The sequence below is a fragment of the Rattus rattus genome, chromosome 6, assembly GCF_011064425.1.
Source record: "Rattus rattus isolate New Zealand chromosome 6, Rrattus_CSIRO_v1, whole genome shotgun sequence".
NCBI classification, from domain to species: Eukaryota; Metazoa; Chordata; class Mammalia; order Rodentia; family Muridae; genus Rattus; species Rattus rattus.
The window spans coordinates 49,041,737-49,058,753 of NC_046159.1; the positions used below are offsets into that span (position 1 = coordinate 49,041,737).

General features: G+C 43.0%; 1 protein-coding gene across 4 annotated transcripts in view; it reads right to left on the reverse strand.

Moving 5' to 3' along the window:
* Positions 1-238: 238 nt before the first annotated feature.
* The window catches only part of Mitf (melanocyte inducing transcription factor), a 202,275-nt gene continuing 185,496 nt past the window's right edge, over positions 239-17,017 (reverse strand). For 2 of the 4 annotated variants that reach the window (XM_032906035.1, XM_032906034.1), the window contains exons 6-10: positions 15,103-15,220; positions 13,029-13,085; positions 8,536-8,611; positions 5,185-5,332; positions 239-1,092 (exon numbers count right to left, since the gene is read on the reverse strand). In XM_032906035.1, coding sequence (XP_032761926.1) covers positions 691-1,092; positions 5,185-5,332; positions 8,536-8,611; positions 13,029-13,085; positions 15,103-15,220 — 801 coding nt within the window. In that variant the 3' untranslated portion in view covers positions 239-690. Of the gene's footprint in view, positions 1,093-5,184; positions 5,333-8,535; positions 8,612-13,028; positions 13,104-15,102; positions 15,221-17,017 lie in introns of all 4 variants that reach the window. The other 2 variants (XM_032906033.1, XM_032906032.1) reach the window with 1 other exon arrangement.

Below are 17,017 nucleotides of genomic sequence, written 5' to 3' on the forward strand. Positions count from 1 at the left end.
AATATATTCTGCTTTGAAGCAGTTTTCAGTACAAAGACGCGGTAATGCTGAGAGAGCACTGTGTCTTTAAGGCAGTACCAGGGAATCGACACATTTATAAAGTGAGAAAGGCTTGGATGTCTTTTCCACCTTCTTCTTCTTCTTCTTCTTCTTCTTCTTCTCCTTCTTCTTCTTCTTCTTCTTCTTCTTCTTCTTCTTCTTCTTCTTCTTCTTCTTCTTCTTCTTCTTCTTCTTCTTCTTCTTCTTCTTCTTCTATAATCATCATCATCTTCTTTGTTTTCTTCTTTTGGTTGCTTTACATTCGTGTAATTAAACTTTACATGTTAATTTCAAAGGAGGTCACAGACAGACAGAGCTCACACGAAGTTTTCCCCTGAATGAAAACGGACAGACACTTACTTCTCTGAAGCAAAAATCCCCTTGCTCAGAAAGCTCACGCTTCGAGAAATCAGTTCACAGATACTGCACGCTGAAGGTACAATACTTAGGAGGCCTTTGTAGTTGTAAAATAGAATATACAAGTCTGGCTCACAAAATTCTAAAAATAAAATATATCCTGGGCTACTGGTAAAGCACGAAAAATTCATATTAAAGGAAAATTATCAAGAAAAGCTCTTCAGGTAAATTATGAAGTCTACTGAAGAAGAAGAGAGGGAGGAGTCCGTGCCGAGGCAGAACAAGGCAAGCTCGCTAACACGCATGCTCCGTTTCTTCTGCGCTCATACTGCTCCTCCGGCTGCTTGTTTTCGAAGCTCCTGGGGACACTGATGACAGCAGTGGGTCGGTGACGCCGACAGGTGAGAGGGCATCGTCCATCAGGATGTCTTCCAAGTTGGAGGCCATCTTCCTGGGGATGCTGTAGGCCGGGCTGCTCTCAGGCATGGTGCCGAGGTTGTTGGTAAAGGAGATGGTACCGTCCGTGAGATCCAGAGTCGTTGTGCATGTCAGGTCTGCCTGGTGCTGTACAAGTTCCTGGCTGCAGTTCTCAAGAACTGGTTCTTGCTTGATGATCCGATTCACCAAATCAGGCGAGCAGAGACCCGTGGATGGGATAAGAGAAAGCCCATGTGCTCTAGCCTGCATCTCGAGTTCCTAGGATAAAGTCAAAGTCAGACAGATAAGTAAGCTGTGTGACTGCCACCATTAACCACAGTGTTAGGTGCGGTTACCCAAATCCATGGAATATATATCTCCGTGAGTGTTTCTACCTAAGATTCTGGAGGATAAGGAGAAGCCGGTTCTAACAAGGGGGCCACGGCGGTGCCCACTTTGATGATGGGGGTGGGGGTGGGGAAGCTGCATGTAAGGGGACAAGTGGAGCTCTCTAGTGCTTGTATTCTACCGTACTGTGAATCTGAGACTGCTTTAAAGATTGAAGTCTACTTTCTAGTTTTAAACGTCAGACCTGGGAACAACTATAAATTGTCAAACCAAAGCTTGCTACTTTTGAAAAGTAAATTCTGCATTTCCCAAAAGCAGGTGGCATTAGTCGTATAGGAAATACCCTTTTAGATGGTATGTGTTTTATTATAAATTATAAATGGAAACACTCTTACAGATATTAATGATTAAGACAAGGATAAGCACCCTGGTCAGATTGGCCATCATCAAAAAACAAAACAAGACAAAAACCGCCTGCAGCACACGCTGGCAAAGGTGCTGTGGGGAGACAGGGAGCCTCACCACACTGCTGGGGGAGGGTGAACTGGTGCAGCTAGTAAGCAGCCAGTGTGGCGGTTCTTCAAAGGATTAGAAACGGAATTATCCCATGGCTCCCCGTCTACCCCTGGGTACTTTCTTGAAGGGCCCTATGTCAGCAAATGCAGAGATGCTCGTTTGTCCATATCTGTGTGTGGTTGTGCTGTTCACAATGGCCAGGATACAGTCAACCTGGATGCCGGTCAACAGCTGAGCGAATAAGGAAACATGATACACCTACACAAAAGAGCTGTATTCAGGGCCAAAGAAACACTGAAATCATTTGCAGGAAAATAAGTGCAACTGGAGGTCACCGAGTGAAATAAAATAAACTTGACCCTGGCAACTACTGTTCTCTCTCACATACGGAATCTGGATTTTTAAAAAGCTTGTATGTATGTGTAAGACATGAAGGTGGATGAGGACACCACAGGGAAGGATAAAGAGGGCCAATGGAAGGAAACTGGGTGAGAAAAGACAGTAGTGGGGGATGGTAGATATGTGAGCAAAGGCTAGGATACATGTGTGTGAAAATGTCACAGGGAAGCCCATCTTTTTGTACAAGGCATGTATGCGAATAAAAATATAAAGTGGGAGCTAACAGAAATACAATGCTGAGAAACATGTAGTGTGATGGTATATAACCTGCTCAGGAGATACTTTAAGATTTCAAGGGAAATGGTGATTTCTCAACAGCTGTCAAGCCCCAGACGGTCCCCTGACTTAGAATGAGTAGGCCACACACATTTCCATCCCCATTTCCAGTGAGGCTGTGCTACATGGTTTTCAGTCCCCAGGTTCAGGGCAAGTGTGTTACACACAGTTCTGCCCCCAGTTTCTGCATGAGTGTGCTACACACTTTTTAGCCCCCACTTTCATGGTGACCGTGTCCATGCACACCTTTTGGTTGCCTCACAGCACTACAAAACGGGTTTCTGCAGACACTAGAGTGGCGAGGCCCTCATGAGCGCTGGCATGGAATGGCAGGTAAGGGAGGTTCATCTAATCCAATGCCAAGGTTTCTATAAACTGTGCAGTGTCTAACAGCACTGTACATTAGTAACTACCTTATAAGGGTTGGGATCCTAAAAATCAGACAAAATGCTTATTTTCCAGGGGTGTACATTTTCTTTAAGGCATTCGGAAGCTGTTAAGACATAAATACTCAATATGCTTTTTGGGTTTGTCCAAAACAGTAGGTATTTCTTCTGGGTTCTGGATGGGATGAAAAAGTTACTAAGACACCAATGGTGTCAGGGAGTAAAGTTTAGGGGGTGGAGGTCATCGTTCTCCAGGTTCCACACACACAGTCGGAGCTCGGGGACCCACCTCTCCCTGACAAAGGGAGACTGTCACCTTTTAATTCAGCAAGGACGTTCTCACCTAGAACATGGACACTTTCTCACCATGTGTGCTTTCTTACTACTGGCTAAACTGTGCTCCTAGATCCATGGACCGAAGTCCATCTCCAGTAACTGAGCAGAGAGTAAAGCAGCGGCCGACAGGATCTTTGGAGATTCAGTGAGGGTCAAGATGAAGCCAATCCCACTGACAGAGCTGATCTTAAACTGACAGCCATCAAACCGGTGAGAAAGCAGATTTCTGCTATCTAACCTCAGTTGCTCAGTGGCCTTCTGTCACAGTGGCGTTAGCTGACTGACACACCCTGTAAGTCTGTGACTTCTCAGGGCTCCTCATTTCAAGATTCCTTAATAACTGTGTCATCCCCCGTCCCCCACACGCACTTCTGATGAATCCCTCATATTCCTAGAGCAAACCTCAGGGATTCTCTACTGATACCCAGTTCTCCTTCTGTATGTTAAAGCTCAACAATGTTTGTGATAAAACAACATATTAAAATAAAATATAGACAAGACGTATATCCTTTGGATTCATCAGATAGGAAAAGCACTTTGTATGACATAACCTCTCAACCTGGCCGATAGGCGTAGGGAAATCATGGCTGGTCTGTGTTCCAGTGGTTGGGTCTGTGAGTTCCTACTCTGGAAGCAGTATGAACTCAGAGACACAGCAGCATACGATGCCATATGTGTGTCTGCCTGCTCCTTCAGACAGTTCCAGAAACAACCCTCTCCAGGCATCTTGCTGAAGCCCCGGGCCATTTAATAAAACAATTCCTCTGATAATAAGGCTTCCTGTTCTTTCTTCCATGAAGATTTCTGCATGCACCACTGAGACTGAAATGAAGGAAAAGCCCCGGGCCTTGGCTGAAAACACAGGCTCTTGTAACTCCACCAACATGAAGGGTAGCAGTGCAGTGTGTCTTTTCAAAACAAAATAAGCAAATAAATTAACTAGGGAAGATGCAAACATCGCCCTGAAAACCCCTTTGTTGTCTAACTAGAAGTGCTTATCAACAAATTAAAATAGTTACTTCGGTTTCTAAACGAGCTGTTAACCTTATGGAGAGCTACGAGGCTTATGGCACTGTAGAGCTTGCCTAATTAATGACTTTTTCCTATAACACAGAAAAGTGGTACAGCCAGCCTCACGGTCAACAGAAGAAAGCCAAGGGGGGCATTGTCTTGGAATCCTCAAAGCCCATATTCCACAACATTCATATTTAAAATGAATCTGTGAGTTTGGAACCTCAACAATAAGACACAACTTAGCTTCTCCTTAGAAAAACTAGCTATATTTTAATAGTTTAATAAGGGAATAACATAAGCTACCTTACAAATGGATACACTAAGTCCCAGGTATTAAATACCTAGGGCCTTTTTATAGAAGAAATGTAACATAAGACAAATAACAGATCAAAGGAGGGGGGAGTAGGAGGGGAAAGGAAGAGGTTTAATTTACATCTAGCCTCTGTTTAACCTCCTGGGTTCTAAAGCCCAGGCCTAGAGGAGGACCACCTTCTCCTGACCCATGGCTGAGGACCAGTACAGCCACAGCAAGTGTGTTGTTTGACTTGTGCGGATGTGAAGTACTAAGCAGCGCTGGGAAGACGGGTGTTCAATGACCATGATGCACACCCTCAAGGAGAACGCGAGTGTGGATTCATTCACCCTGAGCACCCGGCCAGGAGTACTAACGTCTGTGGGTGAGGCTTCTGTGAAACCCACACAGCACTTTGGGACCTTCTCGGCCATAGGAAGCCTCTTATGATGACTGGGGGTCAGGGTAAGATGAAAAGTACCCAACGAAAGTGACAACACTGTAGGGGAGGAGACACCCGACAGGCTATCACTCAGAGGGCTGCTGCAAAAAGCCAGTGACCTGCGTCTCGGCCTCCAGGCAAAGGGCCCACAGGTAACTCAGATTTACCAATCTGCACACGCCCAAGTGTGGCTGCCAGTAGGCCATCAACATTAGTTTGAAATTGCCAATAATGTTTTACCAGTAGGTAAATTCATAATCATGGGTCTGACAAACAGGAAGGTCCTCTCCAGCTCCCGTAGGGCTTACACCATTGCTCTTCCTCTTGTTCTAAAATCGGTTCACATGGCCCAGGGCAGATACCTGCACTCTGAGCAGCAGATGCCGGTTAGCATGCTCCAGCTTCTTCTGCCGGTTTTCAAGGTCCTTAGCTCGCTGCTGTTCCCGTTGCAACTTTCGGATGTAGTCCACGGAAGCCTTGAGGATGGTTCCCTTGTTCCACCGCATGTCCCTGTGATGAGATAAGACAATGGACCCTTTCAGCAACTGGGAGTTCAAAGAAAATTCCAAACTTGATGTCTAGTTGGGAAGGCGATTGCAAATAAGTAATGGCTCACCCCACTAAGTGCTCACCCCACACTGGCCACTGCCCACTGACTTGGTATATACCATTTTACTTTCCCCAGATAAACACCTTTCATAAGGTGGAGACATTGTACAGATGTTGAAGCCAGTACCGTACAACTCAGTCTAGATCACAGACCACTCATTAGGTGAAATCAATTATTTAACTTATGTGTGCGGATTACCATATCTCATTTATAAACTGTCTTGAAGAGTGGTATATACCTGGGACCATAAAGACTTAGTCAAAGAACCAAAGTCTTGTGAGACCCCACCACTTGTCTATGGTGTGAAAACATCATCTTGGATTTCCGTCATGAAGAATCATGGGCATCATCTAACCTCTCTCTGTATCCATTTCCTCATCTGTGAAATGATGTCACCACGTGCTTTTGAGCAGCCTTGTAAATGAGTCATTGAATCAAAGGGGATGCTTTATATGAACTTGAGAACACCAATCAATACTGGAGCAAATACTATGCTAAGCTTTTAACACAGGAACTGCAACATACATGGTTGGAAACCTAGCAAGATTCTGCCCTAGATTTCCAATCTCAACACCTGCCGACGGTGTGACAGCCTTATCATTGTGGCCCCAATGTGCCAAGTGTGGATAAAAGCTGGTCTAACATAAGCTAGCGTCATCTGCGAAGAGGAAACATCAATTCAGAAAATGCCTCCCTCAGACTGGTCTGTAAACACATCTGTGGGGACATTTTCTTGATTAATGATGGTGGTAGGTGGGCCCAGATTAGATGGCCTATGACACCCCTGGGAAGTTGGTCCTGGGATATATAAGACAGTAGACTGAGCAAGCTTCGTGTGAGCAAGTCAGCATTTCTGTATGCCTCTGCTTCAGTTCCTGCTTTCGGGTTCCTGCCTTGAGGGCTTTCAGTGATGGACTGTGATTGGAGCAGGAAAGCCAAGTAAAACCCTTCCTTCCCAAGATGATTTTTGTCAATATTTTAATCACAGCAATGAAAAGAAAACAAGGGCAAAGTTACACTAAAAACCTTGAGTACCCCAGAACGAATAATGTAGAATGAACTATATTTTATGGAAGCAATCTTTCCGGTCCCTTTAGTAGACGATCATTAACAGTGATGACAACTATGGTGGTAAAATAAAAATCTCTCTGATATAAATAGAACCATCAACCCCACCACCTACAGCGACTAAGAGCTGATCAGAAGTGTCATATGGAATAGGTAAGGGGCAGGCCATTTAAATGAGCCATCTGGTCACTGATCCTCATATGGGTTGGCTTAAGAGCAAAACAGATATTCTCCCAGGAGAAAACTAGCTATAGACCCCAGAGAAGGTCCTGAGGTGGGTCCCCAGTGTCTAAGTACCAAAAATGGCAGCCCAGGGAGGTGTCCCAAGACACTCAGAGTGAGCACTGGGACCAATTCTCAAGGCTAAAAACTAAAAGTAACAAAAGCTGCAGCAGCCGGCCAGAAACACAACTGTAAGGAACCATGCCTCATATAGGCCACCAAAGAGAGAAGCCGGAGCTGGGCTTCTCAAGGCGAGCTATTGGCCACTCAATTCTCAAAACATATTTCTCTCAGGTATCTAAGGGTATGCCTACTTGAGATGCGATAAATTATGTTTCTTGATAAAATGTGTTTTGGATAATTTAGAGGAATCTTTTTTTCATGGACAAGGAATATATATGTTCCTCAAATATAAAAGTCAACTAAAGTACACTCACTCTAGGGAAGGAGCTGGGGCACTAACCAGGTAAAGTGCGTCTCTCTTTCAGTTCCAAGGCACACTCCAAATACCTAGTATAGGAAACCCCTAGTGCATTATCTTAAGACAATGTCCACCATGCAAACTCCCTGTCAGCTCCTGCTGTAAACACGGAAGCATTCCACTACAATGAAGGAGACACGTAAATCCAAGCTTACACTAGAGCCCCATAATTTCATAATCTGTTACTGAAGAGATCTGCACGCTGCGGTTTAAAAAGGATATGCTAAAAACGGGGAAAGCTGATAAAGAAGAGGAATTGGGAATTCAATTTCAACTCTCATGCAAGACTGACTGTAGGAAATGAAGGTCACCGCCTTTAGGAGGATAAATCTGTGCAGCACAATGGAGAACCCGGATGTCTCCAGCTTGAAAATGCCTCTCCTTGAAGCCTGGGAAACCAGAAGTATTAGAGACAGAAATGGCTGCACATTCATCAAAACCACCTCACAATAGGTAACGGTTTTATTTTATTTTGCTACAAATTCCCCGACAATAATGTGAGTCGTGAATTTAATAAGCCTTGAATGAATAATGCTTGATTGCGTCTTTACTTTTTATTAGATAGCTAAAAGGTCATATTCAAAGGCTAATTTCATAGAATGCCTGTGGGGGCCATTAAAATATATACATCCTCCAGCTCTTTACCTCAAATGAGCCAATTTCTAATGGATAAAAATTGTGTATTTGTTGACCAGCTTGCTGACGTGGCAGATAACTCGTGGTAGGAAAGACTTGAAAATTATCTGTTAGCTGTTATCTCCAAGAGAGGAGGCAGAGAAGACCAAAAATTGAAACAGAGATTAGCTGACTTGTAGTTTGTAAGAGGATTAACCATTGCTTTCCACCCCCCTAGATTGGTAAAACACACAAAGAATATGCAAGTTTTCATAAAAAGTATTGACCTCCTGCCTTTCCAGTATCATTGGACTCGACATTTCCAGCATCTGCTCATCAATGCCTGTCTAGAGATGTTACACAGGTGAGGTTCATACACGCCACACATCTTGCCTTGGCAGCTATTGGGGTCTTGTATGTGTGACCACGGAAGCCCACCTCAAGCCCCAAGCTCAAAATTTTCTGCCGAGTTCTCAGATTCCCATAAACCCTACTCCTCACATTCAAAGCTAACTATCTCAACTCGTACAATTCAGTACATTTCTCTTGAAATTTTTAGTTCGGTGAAATTAAGCAGAGGAAATGCTTAGAAAAAGGAAGCAAAGGGTGAGGGGGAGAGAGAGTTCTTTAATTTCTCTAAGAGCATATTTTGCAACATATGAGAAAACGGAAAGGTGTGAAAATATATGATGCAGATTAACATGCAATCGTACTCACGGATCGTTTGACTTGGGAATCAAAGTACCTAGTTCCTTAATGCGGTCATTTATGTTAAATCTTCTTCTCCGTTCAACTTCAAGAAAAGAGCATGGGAAAGGGCCATTAGTGACCACGGCGCACACAAGTTCAGCACATCTCATTAAAGGCATGTGCACACTGACTTCGCCAGCTGGGACAATGTAAACTTGAGCCGACTTCACCCTCCATTTCTCTTCCCTTTTTCTCCTGGAGGGTAATGAACTTTAAGAAGGGAGGATCTGCCTTTGGAGTACCCTCATTTATAAAGCTCTTAGGTATGCAATTTCCCACTAAATTCCGTAACAGCCCTGAAACTGGGGCAGGGTACTCAGCTACACATCAAAACTGTCTGTATTGTGCTTGTTTTACTAAAGAGAAAACAAACTTGTGCTCACAAAATCTGCACAGATCTGTAATGACACAATTAAAAAAAATAGCAACAACAATTTAACAGAACTTGGACAGCGCACGCCTGCTCGTGCACGGTAGCAGAAGTGCTTTTGATGCTGAAATCTGAATTTTACGCCATTTTTCCAGTCACGAGATGTCACTCTTGTTTGGTTTTTCTTTACCACTTAAAGATATGTTAAAACCTCTCCTAGCCCAGGACTGACAAAAATAAATATACAAGTTACACATGTAACTTTAGATTCCTTAGTGGCCATGTTAAACTAGTAAAAGGAAAGGTATTAAATTAACTTTAATATTCCATTGAACCCATTTTCTATAAGCCATTATCATTTTAACGGGTAATGAATATAAAAAAATTAAATTAGAAGGTGCACATTCTTTTCTTCACACTAAGCTTTCAAAATCAAAATATTTTACAGCTCAGCATATTTTTGTGTGTAAGGCCAGGGATCGGTCCCAGGGCTTTGCACATGCTAGGCAAGTGTTTCCCTGGCCCAGCTCCCAGGTCAGCACAGCCCAATCCGAACCAACCACAATTCAGATGCTCTAGGCATTAAATGGCATGTAGTTACCATGCTGGACAACACACATCTAGACCATGCATCCTGCAAGCATCCTCATCCTGTAGTCTATACCCGCCATGACTATCACTCTCAGGGGATGACGACCTAATAAGATAGTAAGTGTTTTCAATTTACCTAATTTAACAAATAAACCCCAAATAAGGTAAGGTCTAATAAAATGGGTTTATGTTAAGGGCCCTAATATTTTATTTATATCTGCCCCCTAATATTTTGCATGTGTAGAACTAGTGTTCTTCATAATTTTCCCAACACAAGTTACTACTTGTCTTACCTGAGTAATGATTCCAATGATTAAATATAAATATATTTACATATATATAAATATATTTACACATATATATACACAAATATATATCTATATAATGCTAATTCCTATTATTAGAGTTCTAGAAATATAAGAAACGTACACAGAGATGCTACATGACAGTCAGTGGTGCTGATGAAGGGAATTTTAGATCTTATAATTTTCAGCTCAGCTTCGCCGTACCTCAGGCTAAATGGTAACTTACCTCATTAGTATCGACATCCTTTCAAATGTCTAGGCCAGAACCCTGAAATCGGCCCCAGACCATTCTTCCTCCCATCTTCCTCGTCTGTCATCTAATACATCCTGTCGTTAAAATATTTCCTGACTCCGTGCTCTAGCAAGTCTCCTGTTTCCTGCAGTGGAACACCACCCCCTGTCTGGGTCATCATAACCCTCGTAACTGGTCCCTCTTGAGTCCCACAAGACCACTGCACCTCTACCATTTGACCAGGGGGAGGCACTCTGTAAGTCCCAAGTGAGGTCATGTCAACCGGAACCCTCCATTTTATCTGAGGCAAAGTCAAGTCCTTGAGGTGTCCTACAAGAAGGACCTGGTGGCCCTGCCCTGCCCATATCACCCTTTACTCCCCCCTTCCAGTGTGACAGCGTCTTCTCTGGCAATGGACCTGTGCTCTTCTGCTTTGTCCCCCCTGAGGCTGTTAGTCCCACATCCAAGGCCATCTTCCTCTACTATCCCCTCTCCCTAGAACACTCCTTCTCCAGACCCCTAAGGAGCCATCCCCTCTTGTTTCCTATATGAGTTCCAGGTCATCCTATTCAAAATGCCCCATGACCCCCATGCCTGTAATGTTACCATATCCCCTGGGCTCCATGTCTCCTCACAGAACTCCGAATCTAACACGTATTATTCCGCCTCGCATCCCAGGCAACCAAATGACCCAGCAGTTAGCGTAATGAGAGCCTCTGCTAAAACATTGGGCACCGCTTCCTCTCGCTCACCTGCACGCCTCGGGGTTCTCTCGCTCTCAACATTGAGAGATGCCACAGCTACCTATTGGATAGGATTTGCCTCTTCAAACACTTATTATAAAAGTGATATGACTTTATAAAACTTTAAAAAAACCACACCCGAAAGTGTCTAAAGCTAAGATCAAAAGAACTCTTAGCATTACCAGCATCTACATGTCTGGGGCGATTGTCACAGACAAGCTGGTTTCTAGATCTTGGCCAGTGAACTCACAAATCCCTCTAGTGTTTTCCCTTTCATAAAGGGGATTATTATAATATCTATAGTTATCCTCCTTGGTCCTCTCAGTAGTTAGTGTGAGGCATCTGACAGCTGACTTGAACATGCCTACCAGGAGAAAACCCATTTGCCCAGTTTGCTCTTATTATGCTGGAACTTGACAACTTGTAACGGCAGAGAGAATAACTAAATACACTAAGGCATTCGCTTGCACATTTCAACAAGCATTTTCACAAGCTAAGTCCTAGGAAGAAGGGAAGGCTGAGTCAAGGTCAACAGGACCCTGAGCGTTGTGTCCCAGGAGCTGGACTTGACTGTATTTACAGCTCTCCAACTGAGAGCTGAGCCCATCTGCAGTTTACTGACAACCTCGAATGAGGGCTCTGCTGGGGACCTGAGCACAGGATCATGGATGCCAGGATCCAACTTCATTTCAGATGTCTCAGTTAGGTGACGCTTTGATACTACATTATTATTTTATTTCTAGGGAGTTTTAAAAGAAAGACTGTCTTTAAGTAAAATTATTTGGGACCTGGGAAAATTTTAGGCTGCAAGCTCAGATCTTTAGTTTAAAACTGAGGAAAGCTTCTCACATGGGAAGGGAAGGTGGAGGGGTGGTGCTGATGTGAGCACCTAGGGCGTGAAGCCCTCACCAACATTTCTCAGTACTCAGCACAGAGGGGTCAATATAATGTTCCCAGGACAATGGATCTGAGAAAACTGGCAACAATACAAAAACACAGTGCTGAAGTGCCTGGGAATTGAATTACGACGTAGAATAAAAACTATGCGATAGTATTTAAGAAATTAACATCAAGTGCTTAGTTAGCACACACTGTCCAAGTAAAAATAGATAAAGAAAGGGCGATCAGGGACAGAATATGGACACCATGGCACGGGTGTTAAAGCACACAAAGTGACACTCTTCACTCTTTCTGTGCACCTCGCTTCCTAGGAAAGGCCGGGAAAACAACAGTTACTGAAAACTAACGATGCTTGTATCTGGCTGTTAGAACAGAGCCAGGCTCTTCTCCTCTCTCTTAAATCCAGAGCACAGTTTCCACACAGGACTCTCATTCTCAAATTCCAATGTAAGAAACAGCGTAAGAGAAGGATGCCCATGCTACTCCCTGCGCCTCTGAACCCAATCTTTATTTTTACTGGGTAGTCAGTCCCTCTTAAATGTGTATCTTAAACATACAGTTTTCCCAGGAAAAAGTTTCAAGGGTTTGTGAAGAGTAAATTCCACAGATAAAAACATTCTAATGTTTTAGAGTGACAGACAAATATCATAAATTTGGAGGGCTACTTCACCCACGATAACTTTCTCGGTGTTTTTCTCCTTTTCTTTTGTTTTCTTTTTATAACCTTGAAATCTCATTGGAAAAGGTGATCTCCAAATCCCCTTTTGCTAATAAGTTCCAAGGAGCAGTGCTTATAATTGGGTAGTTGGGGATCAAGACCTCTGTCTCTGTCTCTCTGCCTCTGTCTCTCTGTCTCTCTGCCTCTGCTTCTCTGTCTATGTCTCTCTCTGTCTCTGTCTCTCTCTGTCTCTCTCTCTCTCTCTCTCTCTCTCTCTCTCACACACACACACACACACACACACACACACACACACAAACACACACCTACTACCACAAACAAACAAAAGTAGTTCTTCAAAAAGGAAACTTTGTCTCTGTCCTCTCTGTACACATACGAACACATATGTATGTATACTCTCTCCTTTCTCGGTATCTCTGTGCAAATATATGTACAGAGCAAACATATATATGTAAATATATGTATGTATGTTCTTGGAAATGTATATACAAATACATATATATATATATATATATATATTTGCACCTTTAAAAACTAAGGAAATTGACTTTCCTGTGTAATTACTGCAGTCACCCTGTTGCTGCATGAAGAACACTGACTGTAATGTCTAATGCCATGGATATAAATTAAGGAAACTTACTCAAGTTGTGATTGTCCTTTTTCTGCCTCTCTTTAGCCAATGCTCTTGCTTCAGACTCTGTGGGGAAAATACACGCTGTGCACGTGAATGAAGTCATTAGAAACTGGAACTTTGAGGGACATAACAACGTAAATTACAAAGCATTGCTTCTGAACATTTGAAACTTAGCTCGCTGCAGTCTAATGAAAACATTACTTTTCAAAGTACACCTTCTCTAGGCTTCTGCGTCTAATGCAACACGCGTCAAACCTCTGCAAAGCTTAGCTTCTACAAACCAGACGAGCACAGTGCTAAATCCACATGCTAGTAAGAAAAAGAATAACATAAATAGAAACTATTTGATGTCATATCATTTTTAAGATTTACTTATTTTAATTGTGTGCTGTATGTCCGTGCACCATGTGTGTGCAATGCCCAAGGAGGCCAGAAGAGGGCATCAGATCCCTGAGTTAGAGATGGTGGAGAGCCACCATGTGGGTGTTCTTAAGCACTGAAGTCTCTCTCCAGCCCTCTATTTTTCAGGACAAATAACTTTCCAGTGTTTTATGCCTTTGTGATGCAGTGACATGGAAACTTGAATCTGTTCTAACGGCCCCTGACTAACTCATGAGAATGATTTTGTTGTTATTTTGTTTTTCGGAATGTGGAGGCAGGTTCTGTCAGACTCTACAAGAGCAGGATCATGTCCTTTCAGGAGTCACTGTAAGTTCACTGCTTCTCTAGCTATGGAAATATAAGTCAGGAAGGGTCCAGATACACTTGTTGGCAATTCCATTTGAAAAGTTGTATTATATTTTAGTGCCAAGAGATTTTTTTTTGTCATGTGAGGAACAAATAAAAGCATTAAACAAGTTGTGGTGTTTATTATTTATCGATTTTGAGACTTATTATACCGTTACTTTCCTTTCTAAAAAAATATATGGTGTATTTATATATATCATAAATGTAAATACCAATGTCACACTGCATTGAAATAGTCAAAAAGAGGCTTCACACAGAATGTAAATGAATAAATATAACTAAGATTACATCATTTAATGGCCTTACAGTCTCCTTGGTCTATGTAAGGCCATATTGTGATGTTCATACCGCCGTAAAATCACGCGACATATTGCTCAGAATGTACCCTGCTATCCCAAAACTCCTAACCCCATGTGCATGTATGTATGTGTATGCAGACAGACAGAATTAAAATTAGAATCTTCCAAATTCAGATGATCAATGCAAACCATTCTCTCGCTCCGTTTCTCATATACAATAAGAGGGTTTTACTATCCGTTGGTCCTTAATGGTTTCTATGGTTTTGTTCTTGATAGTTTTTGCTTACTTTTTAAGCCCCAATTAGTACTTTCTGGAAAAAATGTTTTCCCCATGTTGAAATTTTCTGAAATAGTTTTGTAGTAATGCTTTTGGATAGGACAGCAATCTTTACAACAAATCCATACCCCACATTCCCACCCTGCCCCCAATTCTGCAAGAGGCGAGAACTAAATAATAAGAAGGGATTTGGGGCAAGGACCATAAAATTCACCATGGTAGAATGCCAGTTCTAATACAGTTTCTGTCATGTTTTATTGGTCAAACGCCTTCCCTAAAGCATCAAACAAAGTGGCAAAATAGGTAATTTCACACTTGCCACAAGAGCAAACATTCTGATGACTCCATTTTATGATTTATTTCTCCCTCTATAATAAATCTCTTGCATATGATACAGTAAAAAGAGGAGAAGGCATCGAAAGATGCAAGAAATAAATTCTTACTTGATCCCAAATGTGGACTCAAATGGAAAATTCAAAACAGGGTCCCCTAACTCAAGTCTCCAGGGGTGTGGCAAGCAGGAGATACAGTGGGTAGGGAGGGCTGCCTATAATCCCCAACCCAGAGCGCATGGGCAAGGAGCTGGCAAGTTAACGTCTTAATGCTGCATATTAAATTACGGCAGAGTCTCGGGAGCCACAGATGCTGGAACCACATCCACTAGCTGCACAGGAAACATTGCTGTTGCCTTGGTAATGCTGCCCAGTGGGGACGAGAGCGGAGTATCCTAGTAAGAAGCATAGTGCTAGGTACGTACCTGTGAGCTCCCTTTTTATGTTGGGAAGGTTGGCTGGACAAGAGTTGCTGATGGTAAGGCCTGGGGGTGGCAGGCCCTGGTTGCTGTATAGGTCGATCAAGTTTCCAGAGACAGGTAACTAGACACAGACAAGAAAAGCAATGAGTCGTTGACCGACTGCAGTTTGCCCAAAGACACTCATACGCTAGTCCAGGCTTTATGGAAACGACACTCTTTGCTATAAAGAACCGTGTCTGTACAACAGCAAAGCCTGAGCATTCACACAGGATTATATGATCTGTTTATACAGGGAGTGAAAGGGGTGGCCCGCACACTTCTGTCTGGTGGGCGCGTTCCAAGTATGTAGGCAAGGTGTTACCTGCTGTCAAAAGTGGGAGGTGTCCCACGGGCGCCAGCAACTCCTGTGAAATAGAAGCCCACGCGTGGCTTCCATCAGAGGACATTTCTCTCCCTCCTTCCTTCTCTCCCTACTTTTCTCTCTTTCTTTCGTAAAGAAAAGCAAGGGCGAATACTTCCCTTTGTAAAGCAGTGTCCTTATGGCAAAAGAAAAAGCTGGCTTCCTTGAGCGTGAAATTATTCAAAGAGCCACAAGAGGGAGCTCAAAGACTTTAATAAAAATGTACAGCGGTAAAGAAAGGCTGAAAGAAATGTTTAGCCTTGCTAGCTTATGCACTTAGAGTGGTGCTGTGTCCTCAGCGCCTGCTTTAAAGTAGCAAATTCACTTTCATTTTTTCTTGACAATGATGTCGGACAGCTGGAGACACAGTCACAAGTTCCTCCTCTTCTGCCCTGGAACTCTCTCTCCACATTAGCTGTGCTTCACGCCTTCCAACCCAGACCCTCATCCTTCCAGAAGATTTCAAGTAATTCCTTAATAGCTGCATCGCAACGCTTTGCAGATTAGCCTCTCGTCTGCCTGCTCATATGCTATCAGGTGTCAGACATGCCCTTCCTTTCGGAAAACATCTAAGAGTAACATGGAGTGACCCAGAGGTACACAGGGAGGTGACACTCAATATACAGGATGCACTAGCTTTACTTGCAAACCTTGGACCAGAAGGGTTTGAGGGTTTTATGGGGTTTTTTGTTTTTACTTCTTTATTATTTTGTAATGTTTATACAAATATTTATCTTTGGGCTAATACCTAGATGCAAACATGAAATTTATTTATGTTTCATTTACATCTTATACAAACAAAAGAGAACTTTATATAATATTTAGCTCACTGGCTTTTGGACTATAGTTTATCTAATGCAATTAGGCATCAAATTCTACTTAAGGCATGAGGTTGACACTAAACACTTTGGATTTTGGGGGTTAGCTAAATGGCTGAGCAGGTAAGACATCTGCCAAGACTGACAACCTGAGTTCAGTTCCTGGGTCCCCTGTATTGACATCTGACTTCCACACGTGCACTGTAACACACTTGCATCTAAACACACACACACACACACACACACACACAATGTAGATAGGTAGGTAGATAAATGATAGACAGACAGACAGATAGAGGGTTGTAGAACTTTATGGGTTTTTTTATTTTAAGTTTTAGATGCGGGAAATGGGAAACAGCTCGGTGGATAAACTACTTGTTGTTCAAGCATAAAGACTTGATTTGGATTCCCAACACTCGCATAAAATCCGGGCACACATCCTTCATACCTCAGTGCTGAAGAGGTTGTTGGACAGAGAATCCTTGAAGCTTACCAGCAGCCAGCCAGTCTAGCCCAGCTGGCAAGGTCAGAGTTTGGTGAGAGACTCAGGCTCAAAAAGAAGTCGGTGGGAAACTCCTGGTGTTGGTCTCTGGCCTTGGTGTAGGCATGAGCGAAAGCCCTGGCTAAAGAGATGGGGCTGGAGGGTGCGGTACGCAACGGAAGCTGCTTTCTAATTGGTGTGTTAGTGAGATTGTGGGGA